Source organism: Marmota flaviventris, chromosome 14 (assembly GCF_047511675.1).
Source record: "Marmota flaviventris isolate mMarFla1 chromosome 14, mMarFla1.hap1, whole genome shotgun sequence".
Classification (NCBI taxonomy): Eukaryota; Metazoa; Chordata; class Mammalia; order Rodentia; family Sciuridae; genus Marmota; species Marmota flaviventris.
In genome coordinates this window covers 60,358,902-60,381,381 of record NC_092511.1, presented here as the reverse complement: position 1 = coordinate 60,381,381, position 22,480 = coordinate 60,358,902, and the positions used below count along the sequence as shown (strand labels likewise).

Here is a 22,480-nt window from a genome sequence, read left to right as displayed (position 1 = left end):
GGGGTTCCTGTGAGATAATCAAGTGGGGACATCAGGAGACAGGAAGGGACTGGGGATATAGACTTGCATGGTATTCATTTCTAGAGAGCACAGGGAGTGGGGATGGCATGTGGGTAAGAAAAGACCTGGGGGCTGGGATTGTGGCTCAGCGGTAGAGCGCTCGCCTAGCACGGGCGGGACCCAGGTTCGATCCTCAGCACCACATAAAAATAAAGGTATTGTGTCCATCTACACCTAAAAAATAAATAAATATTAAAAAAAAAAGACATGGGATGGCATCCTACAGAACCTGACTCTGAGGCCCAGGCAGAGCTGAACTGTGTCCTCCCAAAAGTCACATGCTGAAGTTCCAACCCCCAGGACCTCAGAATGTGACTATATGGAAGTGAGTTCTTAAAGAGGTAATTAAGACCAGTAGACTGAGGGTGGAGAAAGGGGCGAGAAAGGGATTGAGAAAAGGATACTGGGGATTGAAATTGACCAAATTATATTGCTATGTTTTGTCCATGTATGAATATGTCATAACATGTCCCACTCTTATGTATAATTATAATGCACCAATAAAAAAAATTAAAAAGAGGTAATTATAAAATGAGGTCCCAAGGGCCAACCCTAATCCAATATGGCTGATGTTGCTATCAGAGATCAGGACACAGACCTAGGCTAAGTGAGGGAGACATGTCAACGTGCAGGTGACTGTCCACAAGCCCAGGAGAGTGGCCCCAGAAGAAACCCACCCTGAGACACCTTCATCTCTGAAGTCTACCCTCCAGTTTGAGACAATAAAGTTTGGTTGTCTCAGGCGCCCAGTCTGTGGTGCTTTGTGGTGGCAGCTCTAGTACATCAAAAGCAAGAGGTAAGAGGAAGACCAGAAGAGTGTGGTGTCCTCAAGGGACAAGACATGATAGTGCTACCCAGGAGAGTTGTCCATGTATGTAGCTGGCGCTGAGAGTCCAAAGAACATGAAGACCAAGGTGAGTCCCTCGAGAAGCCTGGAAAGAACGATTCCCGTGGAGTGTTGAGAAGTCAGGAGGCCCCCTGCTGCAGAGATCATTCTTGAAAGAAATGTGGTTGTGAATTGGGCAGGAAAACATGGCTATGGCTATGGCATGGCTTAAGGCTTTCGAAGGAAGACTCTTGGACATGAATCAGAAGAGACTGTGAAGGCAGTCAAGAGGAAGAGCAGGACAAGCCCACCAGGAAGGCAGGTAGGATCTGGGGTCCTAATGCGCCAGGAGAGAAAGGTCATTGGTAGTGACAGGATGCAGGTAGGGACGATGATGCCATGTGCGTATGGTGGGAGTTGAGGGTGAGGCCCCTCGAGATCCACCTGCAACCTTTACCTGCTCAGGCCTGGGAGGTGAACTCAGTGGGGGATGGGCTTATCTGGACTGGCTGTCTAGCTTTCACCCCTGGGAGCCACCAGAGGGAAATTAGAAGATTGGAGGAGTGAGTTGGGGATCTATCCTAGAGAGGGCTTCTCTCTACTGTAGGTCACATCTTCTGTCTGGGGCCTTCTCCAGCCGAGCTGTCCTCTCCAGGTTCTGGCCACTGCTCCCGCCTCTTTAGGCCTAAGGGCCATACAGGATCCCCACTGTTTCCTGTCTCAGAGTAATGCAATATCCCTTGTACACGTCCCAGATTTGTTTATCGTTCCTGTATTAAACTCTCCCCAATTGCCCTGTACAAAGGCAAACTCTGACTGTCGCGGAGGTGTTCCCTCTAGCCTCTTCAATCTGAAGACGGAAGTAAGGTTCTCTGCTGAGAGTAAGAGGGAAGGGAGGTCTGAGAGAAGGGCGACAGTCGAGACCTCCCCTGTGGAGAGTGGGGGTGGCCCTATCAACAGGAGTGAGGCCTCAGCTGAGACTGGGACCCCGGAGGCTGGAGTCAGGTGCAAAGGTGAACAGAAACAGGTCCAGGCAGGCTTTTGATTTTGCTAAGCAGGTACAGCCAAGGAAGAGTGGGACAAGAGCCTGTCGGAGAGAGAACAGGGGGAGCCATGGCCAGGAGCTCCTGCAGGTCCTGCACTGATGAAGAGGAGGGCTGGTGACTAGTGGTGGGACAGGAAAGGATGTCTGAATGTGGGATTTGAGAGAAGGCCCAGTCCCAGCTCTCACAAGCCCTGAGAGTGAGCAGTGACGAGGGGAGGAGGCACTGAGAGGCTGGGGTGCAGGGAGGGTCGTCTTTCATCCCCAAGTCCTGGAGGGGAGCAGGAAGAGCATAAGCTGCTAGCCACAGTCTTGGACGCATGAGGGGGTGTGACCAGGACATGAAGCCACACACTGCACACGTGCGCAACACACACGCATGCACAGCCGCACGCCCACACACACCCACACAGTCACACTCTCGCGCACGCCCACAGCCCTCCCAGACACTCCAAACACCCTCACATGCACTCACCCTCACACGAACCCCAGACAGCAGATGGGGCGCTCGGGTAATTGGTTAAACCTGTTCCGATGTCTGGCTCCGCCTTGGCAGCGCCGTCTGACAGGAAAGCTGGCTGGGCCTGCACCGCTCAGCCTGCTGGCCTCCCTGCCCCTCCCCCTGCGAGGCTGCCCTGCAGCAGGGGTCCAGGAGAGGCCCGTGGGGCTCCCTCCTGAACAGAGATGGCCAGGGCTGCTGGATGCCCTGTGAGAAGCGATCACAGCACCTGTGAGAAGAAAGTGGCCATGAAGATGCGGAGATGCTAAGAACATGCGCCTTGCTACCCTGGAGGCCCTGGGGACCCATCCCAGAAAGTTCTGAGAACAAGAGGATGTGTGCGGATGGTTCCTTGAAGGCGAGGCCCATGGACTCAACCACAGAGTTAAGGACAATTCCCTGTGCTTCAACCTCGTGCAACTCAGAGCTATCACAGGTGCTCACAGCGGTCAGCGGTCATTCTGCAGGGCCACAGGCGGCCGGTCCAGCCCAGCCCAGCTGAGGGGAAAAGGCCAACCAGGCTCACTCAGGGAAGGCCTGTCCCAGCAGCTCCCAAAGGCTGAGGAAGCCAGCAGGCCAGTGTCCTCGGGCCTCACCCTCTGCAGGGCCTGCTCTTCAGGTGGGAGGGGCCCTCAGGGGAGAGAAGGGAGCAGCAGTCCTTGTCTTCTCCCCTTCTCGGCTGCATCTGCGTCTCTTCGAGAGAGACTTTGGTTTGTTCCCTGGAGAGGGCCCAAAAACTCCCAAATTAGCAAACCTGGCAAAGCCCGCAGCTCAGAAAATAGTTCATCCTGATTCCATGTTTTTCAGGCTCACAGAAGCCTTTATTAATGAAGTCACAACACCAATATTTACCGTCTGCGGGAGAGGCACAACATGGGGGATGGTGGGACTGCAGCGGGGACTCCCCAACCCGCCCCGCAGGCCTGGCTAGGAAGATTGGCAGGTTTCCTGGGTTCTTTCCAGCCCCTTATCTGCTTGACAGGGGGTGCTCTGCTGTAATCTTCCTGGACCCCTCCTCCCAACAAGTGAGACAGGATCTCGAGAGAACCACTCATCCATTCCTCTGCCCCCCACTGGGACCAAAAGGATGCTTCTAGCCCTCACCCCACCTGGGCATGCATGCCCCCTCCCCGCCATGCCTACCTGCCCGTCGGTGAGAGAGCCACTGTGTGGTTTAACCTGGATTTTCCAGATGTGGAGGATGCCTTCCTGGCTGATGGAGGGGGTGGCAGAGGCACAGGGATGGGACGAAGCCCTTTGGTTTCTAGCACTGACTGGATACAAGTGAGGTGGGCAAAGAGGGGAAAGGGATGCACCAGGGCCCAGCAGGACCTGGGGTCTGTGCTCTCTGCAGAAGGACCTTGAGTACTTGGATCTCTGCACACGGCCCAGGCAACAAGACTGGGCCCTTGACATCTTCCCAGTGAGCTCAACACTGATTAAGCACCCACAGGATGCTCACCAAGAGCATAGTAAAGGCACAGCACAGTGGAAAGCCACAGCTCACTCAGGGGCAGGCACAGGTGGAACCAAAGTAGAGGACCACACCAGGAGAAAGTAGGAGAAGTCGAGGGTGGGAAGGGAGCCGGGGACAGAATTAAGAGGAGACACCATCCTGTTTGGGCAGGAGGAAGAGGATCCTGGCTGTAGTGTGGAGGGCCTCCTTCAAAGTGAACTTCATCCTTGACATTCACAGAAGCCACAGGATTGTCCACACTTCCCACACAAGAGCAGGTGGGGCCTCGCCAGTGGGAGAGATGGCTGAGGACCCCTGCACTGAGGAGATACGGCTAGGAAGTCAGTGTAGACTCAACCGTGGAGGGGCTGGGGAGAAGGGGAAGGAGCTTGAGGAAGATTCCCGGGACTCATTTACCTTGGGGAACAGTGTACATGGCTAATGCGGCCTGCTGAGGTGGGCAACCCCGGAGGAGAACAGGTGGGGACATGAGTCCATCTGTGAACATGCTGGGTCTATGGTGCTCAGGGGCCTGGGTGCAGCAGGCAGCTAGCTCAGTGAGCCCACATGGAGCCCGCCAAAGAGAAGCACTGGAAGTGGGTGTGAACCCCTGCACAGAGGGTGGGATGAGGAGGCAGGAGGAACAAAGATGGACCTCGGGTGGACTGAATCCATGAGGCCTGGGTGAAACTGGGGAGAACTCAAGAGATACCAGATGCGGCATCAGAGAGACCAGAATGAAGGCAGAGGGGTGAAGGAGTCAACCAGGGCGCGGCCAGCAGATCTGGAACAGGTGAATTCAGACGGGAGCAGGTGAATTTGGCCACAAAGGAGAGACCAGTGACTGTGGTTGGCAACTGTCCTTTACATCAGTAGAGAGCTGGTGCAGAGGCCAAGGAACAGAGGGCTGGGGACACATGGGGGAATGAAATGGGGACAGAACTAGATGTTAGGAGGGGAAGATTGTTAGGAACACAGTTTTCTTTTTCCAGGATGAAGGAAATTTTAATGTACAAGTAGAAAGGACAAATGGACAAACTGAAAGACAGGTGGACAAAAGAGCTCAGCAAGACCTGTCTTGTGTGTTTGGGGCTGGGGAAGGCCCTGAGCCCTGGGCACTGGTGTGGGCTCAGCCTTGAGCTCTGCTTCTAAGCCATAACCTGCCCAGGGGTTCTTTAAAGACACAGGAGCATCCGTATGGGGCCAGGACTGAGGGCTGGGTCAGCACTGTGTGACTCCTTCCTTCTCGTTTCTCCTCAACTGCAGAAGTCACCAGCATCTCTAACTATGGGAAACCTCTCTCCCTCCCCATGGAGCTACCTGGGCCTGATTCCCACGCTTCAGTGAGTTTGGAAAAACCTGGACCTAGCTTTCCTCAAAACACAAGGTAGCCCTGCCCTATGTCTGCATTCAGTTGCTCCTGCCGTGGAGCCCAGGTTAAGAGACCAGGGTCAACCATTTCCAAAGGAGAGCACTGAATGGACTGCCCCTGCCCCGTCCAATCACTTGCTGCAGAATCCCAGGCCCTGGGCTAACTCGCCCTGCCAGCCCCCACTGATCCCCAGAGCTGAAACCACCACCCCAGGCTCTTGGGTTGGAGCTGGATGCCTGTGTCATTAGAGAGAGACTTTTTTATTATTCCCATAGGGAAGGGAGACACAAGGGGATCACTAAGAACTATAGCAGGTGCCTGGAAAATAAATTAAAACAGAAATACATCAAAACAAAAAGGAGATAAGAGAAATGGAGAGCAGCGGGGGCTGCGGTGACAGGCGGCCCACCAGGCAGGCAGGCTCTCCCAGGAGAAGGCTGAGCAGTCCCAGGCTTCAGCCAGCCCATTTCTTGTCCCTCTGTCTGTGATGGCCCCAGACTCCAAGCCTTGTGGGGCCGTGACTCGAGGCCTCCCTGAAGCCTGGCCAGGGAGTGGCCAGAGTCCAGCTTGGGCCCCCCAGGGGCCTGGCCAGCAGCAAGCAGCACTCTGCCCTCATGGGTTCGTGGGTGCTCCCTTAGTCATTAGAGGTGACATCGATGTCCTCCCCGTTGGCCTGCTTCGTGGCAATGCGCCACCGGTTGATGTGGTGGGAACCCTTCTTCTTCTGCTCGGACTCAGGCCCTTCCTCCTCCAGCTTCTGTCGTTTGTATTTTGTCCTCCGGTTCTGGAACCACACCTTCACCTGGGCCAGGAGGGAGAGGCACAGATGAGAACACCCAGCAGCCCCAGAGCAGCCGGGGCCTGAGCGCTCACGTGAGCTGGGAGGCAGCTGGAGAAACGCAGGGTCAGGGCTCACAGACCAGGGTCCTCTCCTCGGGACAGCTGCCACCTGATGGGTCTGGAGAACTGCTCTTCCAGGGCAAGTGAGATGGGGCCGGAAGAGGACTCTGGGCTGGTGAGGGGGACATATTCTGGTCCCTCTCACAGGCAAGGGATGGGGTGTGGAGCCACTGAGCATCCTGGTCCCTGCAACCACAGCAGAGGCAAAGCCCTGCAGCAGACCTGGTGCTACCGACTGCGAGAGAAGAGAACGATCGATCGCTGCTTTCTGGGGTGGAGTGAGTCACCATGTGGGTCCCAGCAGGTTCAAGCTGACTCCCTCCCGTGGCTGGCCCTGAGCTCTCCACTGCACAAAGAGGCTTCCTAACCTAGATATGGTTTCCACACCAACAGCAGGGCACGGGATGGCCAGGCCACTCCTAGGGTCACGGAGCCACCCCTAGAGGCTCTACCCCACCTCCTGTGCATCTCCTTTATCAGGGGACCCTTGATTGCAGCCTCTGGTGGAATTGCCAGCCCCCACCCACACACACATTAGAAGTGGAGCTGGGCAGGCTGGAGCTAGGCAGTGGGGAGCCCTGGCCTCTCAGTGCCAGGTCCTTGGGGTAGTCTGAAATCTACCACTGAGCCCTTGTCCTCCTTAGACAGACAGGGTGGGAGGAGGCATGTGTGAGGCCCCACATCAGGGCAACGCTCTGCCCTTCAGGATCAGCTCTGGACCTCCCACTCCCACAGCACTGGCCCTGTCCTGCTGTGGGAACAGGTAGCACAAGAAACAGGAGAAATCCTGGGGACTATAGTAGACTCCTATTTGAACACAGAGAGCTCCCCACTGCATCAGGCAGTGAGAACCCCGACAAGAGGAGAGATGGGGCTCAAACCAAAGCTGGACAAAGGATCTCCATTGCAGAGGGGCAGGCAAGTCGCGCTTCCAAACCACCCAGGAACCCTTCCTGGTTTTATCCTAGCTCTAATCGCCCTCGTCCTCCTCCCTCAGTGTTTACTCAGGGTCCAGGATGCAGCCCTTCACATCCTCCCATATGCAACCCGAGAGGTGGTACCTGGGAGCATCCTGGCCTGTGCCCTGTAGAGAAAGCCTTTGTCCACCAACTCCACCTGACTGTGAGCTTCTTTCTTTGGCCCTGCAGAGCTGGGCCAAACCCGAACCCTCCTCCTAGTTGGCAGGAGGAGCCTGGGTACCTACCTTGGCTAAGCCCCTTTCTCTCTCTGGGCTTAAGTCCCTCGTCCACAGGAAGAATGTTTTTTTGGAACCAATGCAACTCCAGGGCACCTCCTGGACTCTTGAGCCCAGGACCCAGAGGTCCCTGGGGGAGGGGATGCAGAGAGGGCAGGCTCACAAGGCATGGAGCGTTTCCTGGAAATGTCAGCACATCTAAAAGCAAGTTGGACCAGGCACAGTGGTGTGTGCCTGTAATCCCAGCAACTTGGGAGGCTGGGGCAGGAGGATAGCAAGTTTGAGGCATGCCTCAGCAATTTAGCAAGACCCTGTCTCATAATAAAAAATAAAAAGGTCTGGGGATGTAGCTCAGTGGTGAAGCACCCCTGGGTTCAAGCCCCAGTGTCCCCCAAAAATAAATCAATAAAAGCACCCGGTGCTGGCAACTGTAGCTGTGCAGGTGGCATGGGTAAGTCATGTGCATGGAGTGCAGTGAGCACCTCAGTTTGGACAGCAGCAGTGACTGCTGAGGGGAGCATCCTGAGGATGGTTTCATGCCCAGGACATGCCACCCTCGCACACCCTCCCCAAATGCTCCTCTCTGTCCCCTCCATGGAACTCCCTGCTACAGGGTCCACCGCACGACCTCCTCTTTCCAGGTTCCCCTGGACCCTCTGCCCTGCCCCCTTGGTCTTACAGCATGAGGGTGGAGGTGGGGCAACAGGGCCCAATCACTGTCCCGGAAGACAAGGTGCACGGCTGCAATGGATGGAGCAAGGGTGAGGGGCTACTTTCTCCATTTCCAGGGCAGGTTCAAATCAGTAGCCTGCACACTTCACTTCAGGTAGACTGAAGGATGGCAGTTGCTCTGGACACAGGGTTTCTGGATTCCATGCCCACCTCTCCTTGGGCACAGGGCCACCCAAGCCCTGGTCGGTTCTCAGCACAACCATTTGGCAGCCAGCCCAGTCCCTGCCCTCCACCCCAGAGCCTGCTGTGACTGTGCCAGCCAGTGGGTGGGTGAGCTCACCCTGCCTCCTGTGTGTGACTCAGGGCTGGATACAAGGCTGGGGTGTCATTTCTGAGAAGCCCAAGTGGGCTAGCCGAGGGTGATTACCAGGTGATGGTGGACAACACCAGAGACAGAGGCCCCTTCTGCACCTTTCTCCCCACACCTCCTAAATCTCCTTCTGGAAAGGAGTCTGACCATCACCCTGACCTCCAGTGGCTTAGACCCGGCCATGCTACCTTTCCAGCAACCCTGGCCAAAGAGGGACGTGCTGATGGTAGAACTAACTGCAGGCACAGGAGGACACGTTTTCAGGCCAGGGGCCGCGTCCTGGCACACCAAGTGGAGGTGTTTTTTCTCCATGAAAATCCTGGGGTCAAGGAGGCAGGTCTTGAGAAACAAGGACACAACCCTCTCCCTAAGCAGCCCAGCTATCTTCCGGAGAACAGCCTTGGACTGAGTGTCCAGATGCTGTTTACAAAGACTGTAATAACAGGGGGACGCTGATGACTTCATAATGCTAGTGACAAAGCCGGGATGCACAGCACTGGCACAGTGTGGTCACAACCATGGAAAACAAAATCTACACATGGGGAGAAAGACTAGAAGGGAATGTACCCGAACCATGGCTGACTCTTCTCTCTTCGTTTTACTTCTGAATTTTCTAGAATGCATTACTGATGTAACAATAATTATTTTTTACTTGGAGGGAAAGAAAAAAAGAAGGGAATGGGCACTGAGTACAATAGGAGATGAGAGTGTACTTCACACTCTTCCTAATCCAACCAGGTGACTCTGAGGACACCTCTAGAGGACAGAGGACCTAGCCGGAAAGCAGGTCACATGGTGTGGCTATCAGCTTCAAGGCAGCAGGCCCTAGGAGGCTGCACCTATTTTGCATGTGCCTTCCCACCCCAACACTAACACATTCGTTCTCTTAGCTCCAAAGACAGTCAGAATGATTGCTGGGTGTGATGGCGCACACCTGTAATCCCAGTGGCTGAGGCAAGAGGATGGCAAGTTCAAAGCCAGCCTCAGCAACTTAGCAAGGCCCTGTCTCAAAATGAAAATACAAAAAAAGGCCGGAGATGTGGCTCAGCGATTGAGCGTCCCTGGTTCAATCCCTTGTACTGAGGGAAAAAACAAAAAAAAAGAATGACGATTCTCTTGCTCAGTGTGATGTTTCTGGGTTGGGGGGGGGCGGGGTCTGTGGTCTCCCAAATCTCTCCCTTCATTGAGTGGCTCTCTGTTTCTTAGTGAAGCCAGATCCTTCTAAGACTTTCTCCACTTTTGCCTGAGTTACCAGACCTGGCGTACTCTCACTTGACCTTCAGGATGCTACTCAGATGGTCCTACACAGGACCTGCTCCCTCTTGGTGCTTTTCCACTGTCTCAGTAACAGAGACCTCCAGCTGCCTACTCCTCTACTCATTCACATCTCCATCTTCTCAGCAGTCTATGGGAATCTGGAGAACCAAGCAGTCTATTAGCTGGCCCCACCCGAAGACCTGTTCCATGTGTGGCTGTCCAGCTGGACTGAGGTGAGGTGCCACCTCGCCCAGGGCTCACTCAGGCAAGAGGTTCCAGGGCCATACCTGGAAAATAGAACATCAATAGAAAAAAGATTCAAGTCTAATCAGAAAAGGTGTTTGGGAAGTGCTGCGTGCTGGAGAGATGGGAGGTTCATGGACACTTTATAAGAGGTTTGGTTCCTAATTTTCCATGTGGAAAACTGGACTTACTGTTTCCAGGGGGAGTTGGGGGGAGGGAGACCCATATTTTTTTCAGAGGGACAAGGCTCAGGCCTGAGTCAGACAGGATCAAGGAGCTGAAATTCCTGTGGATAAATGAACATATCAGTTCAATAGGGGATGGTCAATGTATGCATTAGAAATGAAGCATGTGTATTAACACGTGAAAGATTAGACAAATGAACAGAAAACAAGCAAATTATAGCCCCAGCCAATGTTTCAGAGCTTCATTTTTTGCATAATGTCCTGTTTTGAACGGGGGAGGTCTAGACCCCTCCTTTTCCTCTGCTCCTCCAACCTTATCCTGTGGCGAATACGAAGGTCTGTGGTACCAGGTCCCCACCTACTTTCAGGGGAATACCTGTCCTTTCAAGGAGTTCAAATATCCTAATCAAGATCTTGTAATTCTGACTTAGGAAGTTCCTCCTTATGTTCTCCTGTTGTCTCTTCTGCTTTAATTTAAGCATGTCTTCTTATTCTGTCACTCTCAGACACACAGAAAGTCCTCAGAATAGATAGCAGCTTAAAACCATCAATCAAGTCACCCCTCAGCCTGCTCTTCTCTCTGCCGTGTCCCGTGGGATCCACTTCCTCTCATTTGATCATATCAGTGTTTCCTCTCCTAGAGTCAAGCCAATGCCATGTGAAGCTCAATCCCCACCCCAGCCACCTCAGGTCACCTCCAACTCCCCACCAACCTCAGCCCTAACTCCTCCTAAGCTTTCTTATCTCTTCCTCTCAGCCTACCCTGGACCCTCACCCTCACTCTCAGAGAGGCATCGCAAAATTCACCTGCCTCCTCAGGACCATGTCTCCTGTCCCAGCTCCTCACAGAATCACACCAATCTCCCTTCCCCCATCTCACCCCACCACCCAGGACTCCCGGAACATCAGAGATGCAAAGATTCTTGGAGAAGAGCCAAGACTTAGAGAAGGGATGCGTCATCCCAAAACCCAGAGGGTGAGCAACAAAGGTCTCTTGACTTTTCCTAAAATTCACATCACTTGGGTGTCTCCCCTCATCCATCCTCCAAAAGGCAGAGCATTCCAGAGCAGAAAGAGACCCCCAGAGCCACCTTGCCATGTCTTTCCCTACAGAGGGAAAGAACCGTCTCTAGAGTCAGGGATAGATGACCACGTACTCCTGCCCCTCAAGACCTCTCTCCTTGCTCTCTGGCTCCAAGATGACATCTGGACCTGACAGCTCCTTCTCCTTCTTAACCTGCCCACCTAAGCCCCCCTCCCCATCCTTCCCTCCAACATAGAATCCTATGCCTCTCTCCAGGCCTTCCAGATTGGAGGCTCCCTGGGAGCCTTCTGCCCATTCAGGTCTTTCTTGATCACCCCCTCAGCCCGCAGCTGTGGCCTCAAGGGGACTTCAGTCACTCATCCTGTGCACATTCTGTAAGTGTCCACACTTTCCATTTAGCCTCCACCACTAAATGAGGACTCTCTAAAACCAAGATTACATTTCCGCACCCTTCTCCCTCACAGCTCAGCTAAAGGCAAAGTCAGACAAGGTCAAGAGACACCTACTGATCTGTTCAGAGCAGAAGGAGCAGCAGCAACCTGCTCATTCATTTCCCCTAAAATTAATGTACCCCGCAACACACACACACACACACACACACACACACACACACACAGAGCAGCATGCAAGCAGCATGATATCATGTGACTGCCTACTGGCATGTGATGAGTACCTATACCACCTGACCTTTGGGCGTCGATCACATTGTGGGCACACATCTGTTACTCATATACACCACACACACTTATCACACTCAGGCTCTGATGTGACACAGGCCTGAGCCTGCCCAACCAGCCACTGGGACTGAAGCTTAGATGCGTGCCTTCCTGGACACGCTCCAGCCCTGCACCATAGCAGTAAGGAGCAGCTAATTAGAGACAGAAGGGAGAACTGGCTCTTGCCCAGGGCCCTTTCTTCTACCTCTTGGGTTGACCCAGTGACCATCCCAGCACAAATCCCCCGACCTCCGACTAAAGGGTGTGCCTACACCAACAAAATAGCACAGACTGCTCACCTCTTGGTTCCTCATGCTAAAGTTCTGTGAGTGCAAAACTCCACACACACCGAACTGCTTAACCCTCCCAGAACTTTTATCTATGAACTGGTGTTTGCATCATCTAAATCAAAAATCATCTATAAAAATGCAAGGGAGAGATAGGATAGGGACAGGGAGGGAGCCGTGACAGCAGACAGCAAGGGGAATGACTAAGAAAGTTAGTGTTCATATCTGTGTGGAATGAAAAAAAAAAATCTTTAAAACTTCCCATTCATTTAATGCATGTTTACTGAGCAGCTACTTCATGCAGGGCACTAAACTGGGCTCCCCTGAGAAATAAGACAGGATTGACTTCTACTTCCCACAGCTGAGATGCCCAGGTCTATTGTTCACCAAAATCATCCAGAGAGCTGCTTAATTTTTTCCCCCAATTCTGGACTTCCTTAGAGACTATGCTGGGGGAGGCCCAGGAGTATGTATTTTAAGATTTCCCAGAGAGATGGATTAAACTTATTTACAGATTGATATTTGCACATGAGAGATAATTAAACAAGTAATAACAGCAAGATTTGATACATATTAGGATGGGATATACATATAAAGGATATACTGTGGTCTCTGAGAACATAGAGGAGGGATTATACAGAAACACAGAGAAGTAGAATATAGATAATCCACAGAAACTCCAGGCTGGAGAGAACCCTGGAATTCATTTCATTCCATCTCACAGATACAGGAGCTGAGAGTCAAAGAGAAGACAAAGCCAGAGTCAACGAGATGACAGAGAGCCATTAGTAGACATCTGAATATACCCGCAGTTGCTAATAGCTCTGTAGAGGTGAAGTTTGAGATGGATGGTGGACACACAGAAAATATAACAAACTAGATGATAAAGACATAACTAAGGATTGGCTAAATAGCAGTTATTGTTAGGAAGAAGAACATGTAATTAATAGAAAACAGGAAATATAAATTAACCAATTTGGCAGGGGTTTTAATGAAAGCAGACAAGTATAGATGGCTGGATATAAAACAGCTACCTAGAAGGGACAGACTAGAGAATTGTGAGTAACAGTTGTAGATATGGACAGAGATGCACAGCACAGGGCTGATGCTTGACAAATAGCTGATGGCTGAAAAGGACACGTAAGCCTGTCGCGTACACACAGAGAGGTGGACAGACAATTATACAGCTTAGATCCAAGTGATGAGTTAGGAGACAACTCTGATGTTAGAGACTGGATGTGGCAGAAGAACACTGGCCTAGAAGACATCTAAGTTTGTATCTTATGTCACTAACTTGACACATTCCTTTAAATGAAGAAAAGGAAAGGGATTGGGAATAGGAATTATTATTATCTGAGTTCATATTAGGCATATTTAATCATTGAACAATCTATTTTCTGGGTGAGGAAACAAGAACTCAGAGAGAGTGAGTAATTTGTCTAGGGTCACACAGTTAATATGGAGGTGGGTATTTGAAATTGCACCTGCCTGACTGTAGGGCTCTGCACAGTCCATCTCTCTATCTCAGGATCCTCACCTAGAAAGATAGGCAAACACAAGGAGATTCCTCAGGCTCAGACCTCCTATAATTCTATCACATGCAAAAACCAGCTCATTTACAGAGGGAATATGATTAGTCATGAGTTCTTGTCATTAATGAAGCCGTAACTATTTCACTATTATATCTGGTTTTGTTCTAAATGTTTGAAATATCTCATAATTAAAGTAAAAGAAACAATCAGTCCATGTACTAACTGGCATTGTTAGGAACAAATATTGACAGGCCGCTAGATTCCATTTAAAAGAAAGTTAATTAAAAATGCTCTCACTGAGCTAAAAAATTGAAAGTTTAAAAACAATGACATTATTTCAACAAGTGCTAATCTGTGGGTGGTGGGATTATAAACTGTTTTGTTTTCTTACATGTCTGCAATTAAAATGCAATAAATATTACTTTTTAAATGAAGTTAATTATAAACACCATTCTTAAGTTGACACCTTGTTTTAAACAATAATCTTAAAACATTGTTTGCCAGGAGAGAAAAGAGGTGTTATTTTATCAACTTATCATTTTCTTTAAAACATTTTTAAAATTCACTTCATTGCTTCCAAAGCTTTTTTCCTACAGTTAGAACAGACACTTCAGCTCTACCAAGTCCGAATACGAACGGGTCCTGCCATGGAGAGGATGAATTAGTGGGGCATCAGACAGGGCTGCAATCGATGACCAAATAGGAGAACCAGAGGGTCAGGTCAGCAGCAGAGAGCTGAGGGTACAGTTAGGGTTTCTGGCTCCCCCTCTAAACCCCCTTCCTAACCCATCTGCTAATGGGAGACCCCAAAACCAAGGTGGGGCTTCTCCCTGTCCTGAGCTAGGGGTGGGAGGTGTGGGAGAGGGAAGTGGGGAGGAAGGGGTGGCAGAAGGTGAAATGCCAGTTTGCTGAGAGTTGCTGGGCAGTGGGAGCCCACCTCTCATCTACAAATCTCAGAGATGACAGGGACTGAAAGCGTTTCCAGGCACCAAAATCTGCCTCCAGGGCAGCAGCTGGGCAGAAGAAGGTAGGCCCTGGGTGGACAGGAGTTTCCACATCGCTTTCAGGTAGTATTGGTGGCAAAGTACCTACAATGAACCCAAATCAGCTTTCCAGTAACTCCCATCTACTTCATTAATTTTGTTTCTTAAATTAATTATCCATTGCAAAAAAATACTTCATGGTAATTGTAACATCACTCAGTTCAAAGCCCTCTGACCCCACTGGAGTTTATTTCCTTCTGCACTTGACAGCACTCACTGTGGCAACAGCTCCTGTGTACCCAGTCCACTCTCCCACCCTCCCTAGCCTCTCGGAGGTTCTGCATACACCCATCACTGTTCCCTAAGCCCCAGCTGTCAGCCTGCGTGGGGATCAATGCCACTCTTGGACCTCAAGCTGGAGCTGGTGGCTTCCTAGCTCAATCCCTCTGCTTCTGACGCTAGTAGCCTGAGGACACCTGGATTTTCCTCCCCGCTCCACACACGCTGGTGGGCGGCCAAAGCTTCGCCAGGTTTGCTCAGGAACAGCAGCTCAGTCAGTTGTTGGGAAGGCCAGGTCATCCCGCGGAACTGTGAGCGCCCCCGCAGCAGCGGCGGGAGAGTGGCTGCAACAATCCCAGGGCTGAGACTGCTCCGCTCGCTCGGGTAGACTAGGTGCTGCCCGCGCGCTCGGCCGCTCCCGAGGCTGTGTGTTGCCTTGGGCTAACCTGGGCCCTCCAGAGGGGCATTAGGAGCCAACTCAACTACGGTTTGTGTCTACTCTGCCTCCTGCTGGGTCGTTGTGCTAGACAAAAGTCCTGCGGTCTCAGCAGGATAAGCACAGCCCAGAGAGAAAGGGCTCTAAGGACGGGCTTTGCCGGAGCACCGCGGGGGTGGCTTTTGGAACCCGGGGGCAGAGAATTCCGGGCCGGGCTGGGGCGGAGGCTCGCGGCCGCTGCTGCCCCGCCCGCCCCACCTCCCGGGCTCCCGGGCGCCGCGCTGGACGCAGGGCAGGCTGCGGCCGGGGGTGATTATTACCTGCGTCTCGGAGAGGCTGAGGCTGCCGGCCAGCTGCTTCCGCTCGGCGCCCACCACGTAGTGGTTCTTCTCGAAGGCGCGCTCCAGCCGCAGCAGCTGCGAGGGCGAGAAGGCCGTGCGGATCCGCTTGGGCTTGCGCGCGAAGGGGCCGTGCAGAAGCAGCCCATCCTGGGGCACGTCGCTCGCTGTGGCCCCGGCAGCCGACGGCAGCACACGCAGGTACAGACAGAGAGAAGGGGCGCCGTAAGCTGCAGCCCGGCCGCCAGGCCGCCCGGGGGAGCGGGCCACGCTCGGCCTCCAACCCCTCTCCCGAGCGTCCTTGGCTCCGCTCAGTCTCCAATCCTTGATACCCCCATCCACTTCTCCCCTTTCCCTTTTGCCGTTTGACTCTACCCTGCTTCCCAACACCTCCCCACACTTGGAGAGTTACCCCGCCAGGGATGCGCGCAATCCCAGCCCAGTGGATCACTCTTTGGGGCCCAGAGTCCACGCCAGGCCTGATGAGGCGCCGACCCGCCCAAATCCACACTTCGTGGAGCAGCCGAAGAGGCCAAGGGATGGCAAAAGTCCTTTGGCCCTCCTTTTCCCTTTCACAGCCTTGCTACCTCTCCCCCCACCCCACCCCCCTCACCCCACCCCCTCACCCCTCACCCCAGTGATTTGCTTTTAGTAACTGCTTGTGAAGCACCTCTCTCCCAAAAGACCGAGAGTACCGAAGGTGATAAGGGGAACAGTCAGGCTGTAGGCCAGCCCACCCCAAACTAGAAAGTACCCAAGGACTTTCCTCTCACACTTGCTTCAACTAATCTGGCAGCTACATGCTCAGGCTACTAGCCTGTTGGAAACTTCTGCCGAAAGGATAGGAGCAGGCTCTATCTTGGAAAAGGTAAAAATAGCCAGAGGCTAGGTCATCCTGCTGGAAGCACCTGGAGATCTAAATTGAAGTTGGGCTCCTTCTTCCCCCTGCCCCACCTCTCTCTCCACAAACCTTAGACTGCCTGGAGGCCCAACCTCAAGGATTAAACCTTGTCCTCACAAGAGACTCTAATTATTCCCTAGTGGGAAAAGGCACTGCTTCATCCCTAAATAGTCCTATGCTCAAGAAACATGTAAATAAATATCTGGATGTCATCTAATATATATAGATATAGATATATTGGTTTCTGCAAAGGCATGAGTAAAAATATATGCTCCAGCTTTCCTACTACCTTCCCCCTCCCCTAATTTATTGAATAGGATTTTTTAGTATGACTGTCCCTTGGCAGATGCTGGACCAAGTTCCTACACTCAGGGGGACTGGATGAGGCTAGGGCGGTGATCAGAAAGTACAAAAGCCAGAAGAGGCTTCCACTCATAGACCCAGTCTTCAGTGAACCCCTCACACAATCTCCAGTCTTAGTTGCACATTCTTACAGCCTGGAAACAAGCTCTGAAAACATCACCCATGGAGTCTCACACAGTGGTATATAACAGTCTCCCTGACCCACCAACACAGAGCCCTAAACGGAATGTTTTGACAGAGTTTGCTGTTGAGAGTGACTGATCCAATTAATTTCTTCAGAGATGGTTACCAGTTTGACTCAATTTGACCAGCAGTTTTGCTCTTAAGACAATTATCTGGACAATTCAGTTGAGCTCTCCCATCTTAGGAAGCATCTATGTATGTGGAGTACAGGCACATCATAAAGATGCTATTGCTAAAACTCTCCAGGTAAATGTTTGGTCCCTCTGCTGGTGGAATCTGCCTGACCTCACTTTCTCCAAGTCCTTGGACTTTGGAGACATACGAAGGCCAATTTTATTACTGGGGTTTTCTGTGGAACAGGATTGCCTATGATTGAGATCTATGGCCTGGGGAGAGTCAAAATCACTAACCTCCAGTCATCTTATCCATTCAAGTGGCTGGATCTGTGATGTTAAAAAAGAGGGAGATGGAGGAGGGGCACTGGTCCCCTGAGCCGTTCAAGGTGGGGTCAGTTCCAGGGCCATTAGTCCTGACTAAAGGAAGAGAGATTTAAATGGAGGAGGTAGAGGGACAGATGGTCAGGGGAGGTTGTCTTCCAGAGAGAGGTAAAAGGAGAAAAAATGAGGAGTCTGCTCCAGGGGGAATAAGGAAGATTAAAGTGTCTGTGTGTTGGGGGGGGGGGGGAACCAAAGTGATACACTTAGGGAAAGGTGTGGGAGGTGAGTGGGATGCTTCTTGGTGATGTTAAAATGAATTGCTTGAAAAACCAACATTGTTCTGAGTCCAGGTGAAGTCTTGGCACTGATTTCCTCTGGACAAATGAACCTGAGAGGGAAAGAAAAAGCCTAATTCATCCCAGCATTCAAAGGGTTTGGTTTCAGCTGCCGGCTGGCCTAAACTGGTCAGGAGTGGGGTTATAGCAAGGAAAGGCCCTGGATGTGTGGATGCAGAGGTGTGCAGGAAAGTGTGGGGCTGAGAAAGCAAATTGCACTCTGCGATAGTCCCTGTACTTTAATGGCTGTTTTATGATTTGGGGGAGTGTATCAGTCACCTGTGTAGTGGAGTTGAGTGCTGTCTTTATAATCCAGAGTGGAGGATGGCAGCCAAAAGCTCTGCCCTTCTGACATACATAACTCCTTTGCCTCCAGTCTTGTTAGTTTCAGGGAAAGCTAAGTTGTGTGGGGTCTATCTCGCTGAAAGAATGGCCCCAGTTCATTGTAATGTCCTCTTGTGGTAGGCAACATGTGTCCCAGTCTATGTCCACATAAGGACAGGTATCCTTCTAACCCAACATGAAGAAGCAGGATTCTGGAAAATTATACAAAATGTTGATAAACAATGACAGGTTATTTGATCCAAAAGAAGCAGGGCTTCTTCCACTAAGAAGGAAGGATGTTTAGTACAAAACTAACATCCCAAGACACTGATCAATTGTTTCTGTAAGGATAAGGGTGCCTTAGGTGACTACTGGACCTGGACCCCTCTCACTCTGACCTGTAGGGAATGGTCCATCCCTTCCTACCACCTCCAATCATCCCTTACTCTTCATTTTCTCTTGACTGGGCCACAAGGGCAAAACAAGTTTGGGGCTGTGGTGCGGCCAGTTTGCACACATAATTCCAGGCTGAGAAAAGGCTGTCAGTTTCGAACTAAGAAAGGTGAAGGGGAAACGGACTGCTACAGCCTTCCCTGGAGTTTGAACTGAACATCCCCCACCTCTACGGTTTTCCTGTAGCCTCTCTCTGCGGGCCTCTTCAAGGCTATGGCTGGGAGCTAGCAGTAAGAGACTCCCAGGAATGAGGCAGCCGGAAGCGAGAGCTACGGATCGGAAGAGCCCTGGGCTCGAGCTGCAATCCTTACTTACTAGAGAGACCGCGGCCGGCCAGGGGCTCTAGGCCGGATTACCGGGCGGAGGGGCCTGGGGCTAGGACTGGGAAAGAAGGCCAGGCGGCGGAGATAACCTCAATTCTCCTTCTCTGGCTGGAACAAAGGCTCCCTTTGAAACATGGGCCCATTACCATCGCTGGACCGGGAGGGCTTGGTCTCACCCACAGCTCCCTCCCAGCGCCGCTTCCCTGCCCGGAAAGTTCTTGATCTCGGGGAAATAGCGCCGAAATGCAGCCAATCTCTCTCTTCGCGGATTCCTCTCATCCGACCTCGCGAGCGGCCCCAGGCTTTAGGGTCCAGATCATTCCATGCTCCTTTTTTAAATCTTCCACAGCCTAGCTTAGTGGAGAAGTCCCTTCCCCGTGCGCCGGACCGCGCTGCCTGAGAGCGCAGAGCGCAGAGCAGAGCGCAGACATGTTTCCTTTTCGTTCGTGTAGGGTTTCGGTTTTTTTTTTTTTTTTTTTTGCATTAAAACGGGGCTGAAATGAGCAACGCAGAGACCCGGTTCTCTAGAAAACGCGGCGCCGGAGGCCCGGGGAAGGCTCGGCTCCCAGCCCCGAGGCCCGGCCGGACTGGAGGGCGCTCGGCCGCCCGGACGCACTTCGATCTGCCGCAGAGACGATGGGCCCAAAGCCACGGTCTCTCAGGATTTGAAAAGTCCTTCAGTGCCCACCGGATTTTTGGATTAGAAAATGCGACCGCTTGCCTCCATCTCCGCGTCAAGACGCGATTCTTGAGAGAAAAATCCAACCGTTTCTGCAACTTGACAACGTATCCGCTGGGACTGATGGTTCGGGGAGCTGCAGCAATTTCCGAGAGAGGGTTTTGCGGAGAATTTATCCGGCCTCAACTGGCTAGGAATGCCCAGAGTAGGAACCTTATCTCTTGCAAGGCGCATCCAACCCTGGGTGCCCCAGGTCCTCGAGGGTGAAGCCAGAGGTGCAAAAGGTGTTACCGAGCGCGTGGGACTCAGGATCCGAAACGGAGGGAGCCTCTCGGGTGGCCATCAAGCCGAGCCGCTGCACAGGTCTGGGGACCTGTCGCCTGGTTCTTCTCTGAGCTCCTGACCCTCACCAGTTCCCTACCCGCCGGATGCGGGCTCACAATTTGCCGAGGCTCAAACTCCGCCCGTGGGTGCAAGGTTTTGAAACCCAGGCTGAGTCTACCGGGGTAGTTTGCTGAATTTGAATATAACCTCATTTTATCAGTAAGCATTGGTTTTAAGTAACAGGAACTCTTGCTAAAGCGGCAAACATTGTAGGCTTTTTTTTTTTTCTTTTATCCCCCCAGATCTGGATTGGGGCAAATCTTTGAAATCCTCAGAAAAGACAAGTCTGCCCACAAAAATTCTTATCAAGTAATTACATTCTCTGAATCTACCGTGTGAGCATCTGTTGGTCAGGTGGAACTAAGAAAACTGACAAATCGGTTCCAGGAAAGCAGCTTTCTCTGAAACAGTCAAACAACTATAGCCAGGGCTTCAAGAGATAATTTTCTTTTATTATTTAAGTAATTGTACCAGACATCTAATTTCCTGTCGTACACCCAGCTTCCCTGCAGATTAGCTCCAGGAGCTGAAGCTCCAGCCTTGCCCTTTCCGTTGTTGTACTAAAATCCGAATTACCTAACTCCCACTGATAGATGGAACCTCCCAACACTGGAGTCCCCTTTACACTAACAAAATAAAAGTGAGAACTAAAGCAATTACTTCGCAAATTAAGGCCACTCTTAGAAGGAAGGAAGGAAAGGGGAAAAAACCCAAATTCCAACAAATTCAAAGAAGAAAACGAAGTCCAACAAATGCAACTCATTTTTAAGGTGAAAGTCAGATAATTGAAGAGAGTGAGGGTGTGAGTGCGCGCGTGTGTAAGGCCTGTGGGGGATCTTAATTAGCAAACCGATTGCTTGGTGCAGACAAGGGGGATAGGACTTGCTACGACCTTAAAAGCCCTCCGCCCCCTGCCCGCTGCTCTGGAGGACTGTAGTCAGTCCCCCTGCAGCCGGGTAGATTCCCGCAGGCAGCCCCCGGTAAAAGAAGCCAGTTCGCTTACTGCAAACCTTCCTCACCCTGGGTCCCAGAAGCACGTGTGACTTGGAAAAGTCGGGCTAAGGTTAGCTGAGAAACATCCCAAGACGGTGGCGCACTCCATACTGAACATTAACTCTGAGATTTTCCCTGCCCGCTGCCCTGCTTCGTACTGAGCCAGGACAAACTGGTGGACTTTTCCCTGTTTGGATGCGCCCGCGAGGGTGGATCTGTGGGAGTTGGTGGTGAGTGTGAGACCGAAGAATCTTCCGGGCTCAAGCCAGGGCGAGGGAAGGCAGCAGTCCCTTCGCTTTCTGGGCTGGGACTAGCTCAGTGGGGAGAGAATGGGCAGGCCGACGGAAGCCCAGAGGAGACTCCAAGGATGCGCCTGTGCTTGGCGTCCGGACCAGCCTCATTCCTGGGAAAGCCTGGAAGTTCCAACCTAACTCACCGAGAGACCAACACGACAGAGCGCAGCTGGATCTGGCGAGGCTTTCCCTGGCTTGGAATAGACCTTCGCGGACCCACAATCTTCTCGGTAACAACTTCTGAACGGCCCCCTCTCGCCCCCGAGCCTCCCTCGCGTCCTCGCGGCACTGACACCGGCCAGCCCTTTCCGCAGGCACAGCATGGGCACTCACCCTGGAAGCGGTGGCCGAAGAAGCGGTTCCGCAGGACCCAGGGGTAGAAGTGGAGAGGGTCCCGGTGCTGGGCGCCGAAGAAGGAGTGCGGGGGCTGCAACGGGGAGGCGCCCAGCTGGTGCGCTGGGTGCACGGTCAGCGCGGGGTGGTTCATGGCCTCGGGAAACACGAGCTCCGGCCCTCCGTAGAGCGAGCGACCGGCGCCCGCGGCGGCTGCGGCGGGGAAACCGCTCACGAAGGCCGCCTCGGCCGCGCTGGGGTGAGGATAGTTGAGCGCTGTGGGCCGGAGTGGTTCCTCTGAAGCGGCCGTCGCCAGGGGATGGGAGCCCGCGCCCCCGCCTCCAGTGCCCCCGCCGGTGCCACCGTCCTTGGCCACCAAGGATTCTATGGTAAAACCCCGCTTAGCCGCGGGCTGGAACATGGTCGCGGCCGCCGGAGCCGTGAGAGGCAGCGGGGCTCTGGGGAGCGCTCCGTGTCCTGGCGCTGCCGCCTTGCGGGGTGTGCACCCAGCCAGGCACATGCACATACACCCGCACCCCTCACCTCCCCCGCCCGCCTGCCTGGGCTCGGCCCCCGCCGGCGAGCCAGGAGCGGAGCGGCGAGGGGTGTGCGAGCGAGCTAGCACGGAGTCCGGCCACCGCGCACAGCCTGGAGCTTCGGCCCCTCCGGCCAAGCGGGCAGTTTCTGGCTCAGGCACTGGCGCTAACGCGGTCTGCGTGCGCCACTGTGAGCTGCCTCTACGACCGGAGGCTTGTGCCCGGCTCCCTCCCTTCCAAGTCACGCCAG

The 22,480-nt window shown here is 52.8% G+C and overlaps 1 protein-coding gene across 2 annotated transcripts; it reads right to left on the bottom strand.

The window, feature by feature from the left end:
- Positions 1-5,889: 5,889 nt before the first annotated feature.
- Emx1 (empty spiracles homeobox 1) lies at positions 5,890-22,214 on the bottom strand. Of its 2 annotated transcripts, none has more exons than XM_027934594.2 (3): positions 21,695-22,214; positions 15,676-15,860; positions 5,890-6,057 (listed from the first exon to the last, which is right to left on the bottom strand). In XM_027934594.2, the coding sequence occupies exons 1-3, from the start codon at positions 22,212-22,214 to the stop codon at positions 5,890-5,892; spliced, it is 873 nt and encodes a 290-aa protein (XP_027790395.2). The 2 variants fall into 2 exon arrangements, with proteins under 2 accessions (XP_027790395.2, XP_027790397.1); XM_027934596.2 differs by having other exon boundaries at positions 15,676-15,856; positions 21,691-22,115.
- Positions 22,215-22,480: the final 266 nt, after the last annotated feature.

Coding starts and splice junctions, on each gene's coding strand:
- Emx1 (XM_027934594.2), bottom strand. CDS start 22,214: ATGTGCCTGGCTGGGTGCACACCCCGCAAGGCGGCAGCGCCAGGACAC. Junction 15,861..21,694: donor CTTCGGCCACCGCTTCCAGG/GTGAGTGCCCAT, acceptor CCGGGGCCACAG/CGAGCGACGTGCCCCAGGAT. Junction 6,058..15,675: donor TCAGCCTCTCCGAGACGCAG/GTAATAATCACC, acceptor CTCCTGGCCCAG/GTGAAGGTGTGGTTCCAGAA.